This window comes from Tachypleus tridentatus, chromosome 13, assembly GCF_004210375.1.
Source record: "Tachypleus tridentatus isolate NWPU-2018 chromosome 13, ASM421037v1, whole genome shotgun sequence".
Taxonomy (NCBI): Eukaryota; Metazoa; Arthropoda; class Merostomata; order Xiphosura; family Limulidae; genus Tachypleus; species Tachypleus tridentatus.
The window spans coordinates 103,797,819-103,805,344 of NC_134837.1; the positions used below are offsets into that span (position 1 = coordinate 103,797,819).

General features: G+C 34.6%; 1 protein-coding gene across 1 annotated transcript; it reads right to left on the bottom strand.

Moving 5' to 3' along the window:
- Positions 1–952: 952 nt before the first annotated feature.
- LOC143239623 (uncharacterized) lies at positions 953–5,008 on the bottom strand. The gene is made up of 2 exons (XM_076480912.1): positions 3,989–5,008; positions 953–1,765 (listed from the first exon to the last, which is right to left on the bottom strand). The coding sequence occupies exons 1-2, from the start codon at positions 4,581–4,583 to the stop codon at positions 1,521–1,523; spliced, it is 840 nt and encodes a 279-aa protein (XP_076337027.1). The 5' UTR covers positions 4,584–5,008; the 3' UTR covers positions 953–1,520.
- Between the last annotated feature and the right edge of the window lie 2,518 nt (positions 5,009–7,526).

The following is a 7,526-nucleotide window of genomic DNA, read 5'->3' on the forward strand; positions in this document are numbered from 1 at the left end:
CACGGTGTATGTACAGGTGTGAATGAGGGGTTGTATGTTTCTTTATAGATTGCACATAGTATATGTACAGGTTTAGATAAGGGTTTATGTGTATTTTTTGTAGATTACAGACAATGTATATGCAGGTCTATATAATGATTTATGTGTGTTTTTTTGTAGATTGCACACGTTGAACGTGCAGGTGTAGTTAAGGGTTTATGTGTGTTTTTGTAGACTGCACACACTCTATGTGCAGATGTAGATAAGGGTTTATGTATTTTTTGTAGATTGCACACAGTGTACGTGCAGGTGTAGATAAGGGTTTATGTGTATTTTTTGTAGATTGCACACAGTGTACGTGCAGGTGTAGATAAGGGTTTATGTATTTTTTTTGTACGCGCACACAGATGCACACAGTGTGCAGGTGTAGATAAGGGTTTATGTATTTTTTTGTAGATTGCACATAGTGTATGTGCAGGTGTAGATAAGGATTTATGTATTTTTTTGTAGATTGCACACAGTGTACGTTCAGGTTAGATGTTTATGATTTTTTGTTGCACACAGTGTACGTTCAGGTGTAGATAAGGGTTTATGTATTTTTTGTAGATTGCACACAGTGTATGTGCAGGTGTAGATAAGGGTTTATGTATTTTTTGTAGATTGCACACAGTGTACGTGCAGGTGTAGATAAGGGTTTATGTATTTTTTGTAGATTGCACACAGTGTATGTGCAGGTGTAGATAAGGGTTTATGTGTCTTTATTTTGTCAATATGATCAGCTTTCTCTCTTCCCTTGTTTCAGTGAAAGCAGTGGATTCGTAAAAAAGAAAGAAAATTTTACAAACATGGTCAACATATTTGCAGTAAAAATATCGTTTACAATTTACAAGTTGTTTAGTTTTTTTCACAGTGATTTTAAGTAAATTATATTTAAACTAATCACAAACATGATATATGTCCAAGCGAAGACAACTTGATTGGTATTCTGTCATATAATAACAAAAGAAACATTCATATTTCACTGTTTTTTATCTTTATTCACTATATTTATTCAGCGATCCATCCCCCCTTTCATATATTTTACTGCCCACTACTGTCGGAAATCACGCCGATAATTTTAAATAACCAGTCACCATCACTAAATTAAAAGAAGGTATCGGGTTTGATACCAAAAACGAAGGATTATATAACCACTTTTATTACCCCTTTATTTCTTTTGAGGGGAGGGAGACATTCTTCGCTTTTTTGTAAGCAACTTGTTTGTTTGTTTGGAAATTTCGCACAAAGCTACTCGAGGGCTATCTGTGCTAGCCGTCCCTAATTTAGCAGTGTAAGACTAGAGGGAAGGCAGCTAGTCATCACCACCCACCGCCAACTCTTGGGCTACTCTTTACCAACGAATAGTGGGATTGACCGTCACATTATACACTCCCACGGCTGGGAGGGCGAGCATGTTTAGCGCGACGCGGGCGCGAACCCGCGACCCTCGGATTACGAGTCGCACGCCTTACGCGCTAGGCCATGCCGGGCCGTAAGCAACTTTAACTGAGCACTTGAATGCAGCGACATCTATGGTAAACAGTAACTTCTTTCTTGTATTTCATCCGCCGATTTTGGAACCAGATTTTAACTTGTTTCTCTGACAGATTTAGATATGTGGCAATCCTGATGCGACGAATGCGAGTTAGGTACATATTATCTGCAAATTCTCGCTCAAGCTCCAATAGCTGAGTTCTGGTGTACACCGTGCGTATCCTCTTGCTGCTGGTCAGGTCACTAGGAGGCGCTTTAATCATGCAGTTTTGGAAACAAAGGGAAATAGATTAGTATTGAATATCCTGTTTAAAACGATATCTAAATCGAGAATACAAAGAATACTTAATTTTATGTGATCTGTAATCAATTCATAACAAAAAATATTGCTTTCTAATAAACAAGCACCTTCTCAACAGTTCTGTTCCGTTGAGAAAAATCGACAAACTAAAATATCAGAGAGAAAAAAATAAATTGAAATGACCACTCGTTTCCTGCACGTGTAACTCACTCATTTATTTACAAAATTTTTGGAAGTTTCTTTATAACGTGTTCACAGATAAAAGTTCGAAGGTAGTTCAGCGACAATACAGCTAGAATTTTAGGTCTTACAATGTGCAACCTGGCACGCTATTGATTAGGTCGCACTCGATTCAGTAATCTTAGTAAATATTTGAGTAGCTTTTACATGTATTATGAATATGAAAACTTCTACACATTGCAAACAATGCTTTAATGAACGTATCATCTTCTCTTGGACTCTTAAGTGGTATAGTGGTACGTCTGCGGACTACTACCGCTAGAAACTGGATTTCGATACCTGTGATTGGCATAGCATAAACAGCTCATTATGCAGTTTTGTGCTTAACTTCAAACAACAACATATTTTCTAGATATCATACTTGATAGAAAAACCAAAATGAACAAAACTAAACAAATTACAAGTCTGGCTTACTCTACCAATACACGAATAGAAACAGCAAACTAACATAATAAACCAAGTGGGAAAAGCTCATATCAGTTGAAAACAAATAATAATAAAGAACATGCCAGTTTTACATGTAGAAATATTTATAGCAACATATGTTTAACACTACTTTCATTTATCACTGAACTATGTTTAACGAAAATAATCAGAGCTAAGAACTGCGACAAGTTATTGGTTTAAAAATACGCTGTACATTTTAATAAACTCATAAATACATAGTATAACATTATTTATTTGCGAGGAATGCGAGAACTTAAGATAATGTACATCAGAATTAAGACAATTCCTTTAAGCGTGACTCCCATTTTCTGACGACTGTATTCAGGAAACTAAAGGACACAGTTTGTACAACTTGGTGTGTAGACCCGTTTGACCATGCGAAAGACAACGTATGAATTACAGTAAATTGACAAAGAACAGTTTATAAGTACAATGAAAGTGCTTTATTTTGGGAAATAGCCTACATTGTTAGACAGAATATTGGTTTATTACCCTCGCCTTCGGAGGGTGAAGACGAGGGTATTGCAATAGGATTTATTTGTGTCTGTCTGTATATGTTTCTTTGTACATAACTAAAACTGATAGACCGAAGTACATGAAAGCTTTACACAAGATGATAAGTCAATATGAAACAGTCTTCCCCAAATGTCATCAGAATCCAAATTCAAATCAAGGTTCTGTATCACTTCGTAGTATTTTGTGTAATGAGGAGATAAAGCATTTTTGCGGTTCGGGGTTAAGAAATCTCTAAAGTGTGATTATATTTCTATCAAATGTCATGTGTATCCATTGAAGTTGAAACTCGTCATAACGCTACAAAAACGTTGATCATTCTGGATCTGAGAAGGATTTTCTGAATGTGAAATTTGACATAATTCAATAAAAACACCTGTAATCTCGAAAAAGAGCGGCGGGACGAGAGCATGTAATCTCTCTGGTTTTTCTTATTATTCATACACTTATTTGCGATTGTTCTGTCAAAATCTAAATTTTTATTAGTATTTCTTAATATCATTTGCAATTATGATACAGAGGAAGTTCGAAATAGAACCTCTGCCTAGTGACTAGTGATCCCAAACAAGCACGATTCCATCTTATGGTAAGTCCAAAATAGAATAAATACTAGTTTGCATAAGTATTATTTGATTTTTCGTATTCTACTGATCGCAATCGGGTTTTGTTTTCAAAGTAAAACTTTTACAGCGTGCTGAATTTTCAAAAACAAATTAATTAATATATATGGTTTCCCTCCACTGAGTTTGCAGATTTAGAGACTTTTAGGAGAATTATTTACAAAAAAAAAAAACCTTCAATAAATTATTTTTCGATAACCACTGATCAGCTTAACCGACATACTTTAATATCTTCCTATAAATGCTAGCATTTCAATCTCACTGTTTATCACGACTTTAATGACATTTTTTCTTACAAATACAGGTCACTACGAAACATTTCTTACACAGTGTTTTCGTTTTTAATAAACTTTACCTCTGATCGAAGAGTAAGCCAAGGTTCGGCCATCAGACGAGTTGCCGTACCAAAGAAAGCGAGGTAGTAGCGCCCAATCTTGATTGTCAAACTGGGGACAACAGAACTGTGGCCTTGAATCTTTGACATCAAACGATCTGGTGGCATATCCTGGCTGATGTACGAGAATTTCGTTATACAAAGAAGAAAGGATCAATGGCAGTGCTTCGGAGGACGAGAGGTGAATTAGCCTTACGCATGTGTCAGAAACATCAGGCTTAAAGGGCAAAGCTTGATGGTTTTTGTCGAAGTTTTGTAATAAATCTGTTATTGCCCTGAATTTGTACGTAGGAAAGCAATATAGACCCCTACAACCATGCACATTTGAAACTCCATTCTTATAGTGTTTGTGCTTTTCGGCCCCGATACTGTCCATCTGCAGTTGTCTGCCTAAAGCTAAGTGTTCATGGTATAAAGGTTCCGTATAGGGTATTTTATAGGGTTTATTCCACCTAACCACGTTATTACTGATTTGATTTTGAGGATAAATCTCACTTTTAGAACTCGCGTAGTTTCTGGTGTTGAGGATATAATCTATCGAAAAAGAAAGCGACATCTTTAAACGATTGACTACTGCTTAAATCTTTGCTTTATAAAAAATTATTTTATTTTTTTCTATGAGAAAAGCGAATCCTATAAGCTTTTGAACAGGACAAGATGTTATTTTCAGGTGATATATGTATACACTTATGACACTCACTCTGTTCTGTCAGATCAACTGACAAACACAGTAAACTCAACACCAACAATCAAAGTACTGTTTTATGATTCGCTGAGTTCCCTGATGAACTTAGATCATCTTTCTTGGCTCATTAAGACAATATTTAGTCCTAAATATCGAGTCACAATACTGACTCTAGAAAAAAAGAAAAACGTTATATATATAATGCATATGATCACAAATAGTCAAATGATCTTGGCAGGTGCAATAAATAAATCATCATGTTCATAATATAATCTTACCATTAGCGACCTGAAGGTGATTGCTCTAAAGCTGCAGAATTAGCAATATCAGAATTACTTCTTCATTGGCGGTATAAAGAACCACAAACAAACATCTCACGTGATCAAAAGAGAGGCGGGGCTTACGTTTGTGAGTGACATCAGTTCATGTCTATATGCATTTTTTCAATTAAATGTAAGCCTAAATACGTGTTTTTTACGCAGTTAAAACCTCCGGTTACTCTTTAAAATGTGTTACTACCGATTATGCTACCTGAATTAGAATTGATGAAGAATACCTAATTTACTCATCATATTCTATATAAAAGTTGAACCACAAATATTCCACCTTAAGCTGTGGATGCGTTATTAGAAGGACAATCAATCCCTTAGCATGGATAGTGAATGGGAGAATGTTACTCACTGTCTTCAATCTCGACCCTAGTTCATAATTATGGACTGCGAACAAGAGCCTTAGTAGGTTTGCCGTGGCCTGGCATGGCTAGGTGGTTAGGGTGCTCGACTTGTAATCTGAGGGTCGCGGCTATGAATCCCTAGTCACACTAACACGCTCGCCTTCGTAGTCATGGGGACGCTGGAATGTACAATCAATCCCACTATTTGTTCGTCAAAAAGTAGCCCAATAGTTAGCGGTGAATGGTAATGACTAGTTGCCTCTCCTCTAATTTTACATTACTAAATTAGGGTGGACTTGCGCAAATTGCCCTCGTGTAGCTTTGTGCGAAATTCAAGAAACAAACAAACAAACCATTGTGAAATAATTTATGTGAAACACAAATATCGTATTTTCCCTCTTATACAGAATTCTATACTAAACTGTACTTGTGGTATGCTTTGCGAAAGAACGTTGAAACATTCGACATTCAGCTAAGTGAAACCTAAAACTTCGCATCTGAAACAACTGTGAATAAAATAGTAAAACAAAACCTAAAAGTTCACACTCGTACCATTTTGAATGAAACAGGAAAAAAAAAATCCGTAAGACTTTACATTTGTATCATTGTAAATGAAACGGTAAAACGAAACTTGAAACGTCATACCTGTATTACTGTGATTAGAAACTCGTTCTATAGAGAATTGAAGCATAGCTTGACGTATTAAAGACATGAATGAGTCAGTCATGGGTAACAAGTTCAAACTAGTATTTATTTATTTGACAAATGCATAACTTGTTTCAACAATTTTTGTTTGCAATATCTGTTTTAGTGGTAAAGAATGACGTGATTTTCTTCTTTGGAAATAGTGTGCATGTATTTGGATAAGATCATTTGGATGAGTGTTTTATGCAAGTTTTATTTTTATGGCAAATAAACTTTCAGTTCTTATTATCTTCTTATTCTTGCGTATAGCTTTAAAACTTTCATAGTGGTAGTAGTATAAATAGTATTCAGGCATTTTGGAAATCTAAACAATACCTGAAATAAAGTTTGCATAATTGTTGTGATAGTGTAACATAACAGATAATTTAGGAGAATTAGTAGGAGAATTAAGATACAAATTTATTATGTGCTATTGGCTCTTAATTTTAATAATATAAAAATATAATGTCTTTTGCCTTTTTATACAAAAGTAATTCATAAAATAGTCATTTACTAATAGACTCGAAAAACTGAAAGGTTATATGATGGTAGTATAGAACTGGTTGAGATATTTCAGGTGGTATATGTAAAAAAATATTAAGGCCCATTACTTTGTGAATTGGTGAATTTAAATTAAAAACTACAACTATGTGCATTTAAATATATAACTGAATAAATATGTACCTAAGTTTATCATATTTTTATTCTTCGTTTAAAAAGTCAAAAGAAAATAAAATTAAATATAAGCTTAACTTAACAGTTAGAGATTTGGTGTTAATATCGCGAAAAGCTACTCGAGGGCTATCTGCACTAGTCGTCCCTGATTTAGCAGTGTAAGACGAGAGGGAAGGCAGCTAGTCATCACTACCCACCACCAACTCTTGGGCTACTCTTTTGTCAACGAATAGTGGGATTGACCGCACATTATAATGACCCTACGGCTAAAAAAGCGAGTATGTTTGGTATGACGAGGATTCGAACCCGCAAATTACGAGTCCAGTGTCTTAACCACCTAACCAACAGCTAGAGAAGTAATGACTGTCCTTAAAATTAAAAAGCTGGACAACTTACTAAGAAAAACAATTATTCAATACATTTCTGCTCCTTTTTACTAAATTTTATAATAAATAATTCCTAAGCTAGTTTTATCTTCAATTTGAATAACATAACATATCTACCTGCATATAAAACGTATTAGTTGTGATTTTCAATAAATAATAACTATTTTTATCTTAACTGTAGTGATAAGGACATTTTGCTGATTTTATTTCACTGTGTTGTAAGAAAATAAGATTTCGTGACCTAAGGCAAATAGAACGTAATTTGAACAAACGAAAAAGCTAAAAGTATAGATTTTTACTTTTACTTTATCTTAAAACAAACCTCGTTTGAATATTTCTATCTCTCTGTATTGTTATCACTATTATTTATTTAGTGATATCGTTCTTTAATTACAT

What these genes read in the sequence shown, in the direction of transcription:
- LOC143239623 (XM_076480912.1), bottom strand. Translation starts at nt 4,583, where the DNA reads ATGTCGCTTTCTTTTTCGATAGATTATATCCTCAACACCAGAAACTAC. An exon ending in GGCTTACTCTTCGATCAGAG is followed by an intron (nt 1,766 to 3,988) that starts GTAAAGTTTATT and finishes GCATGATTAAAG; the next exon opens with CGCCTCCTAGTGACCTGACC.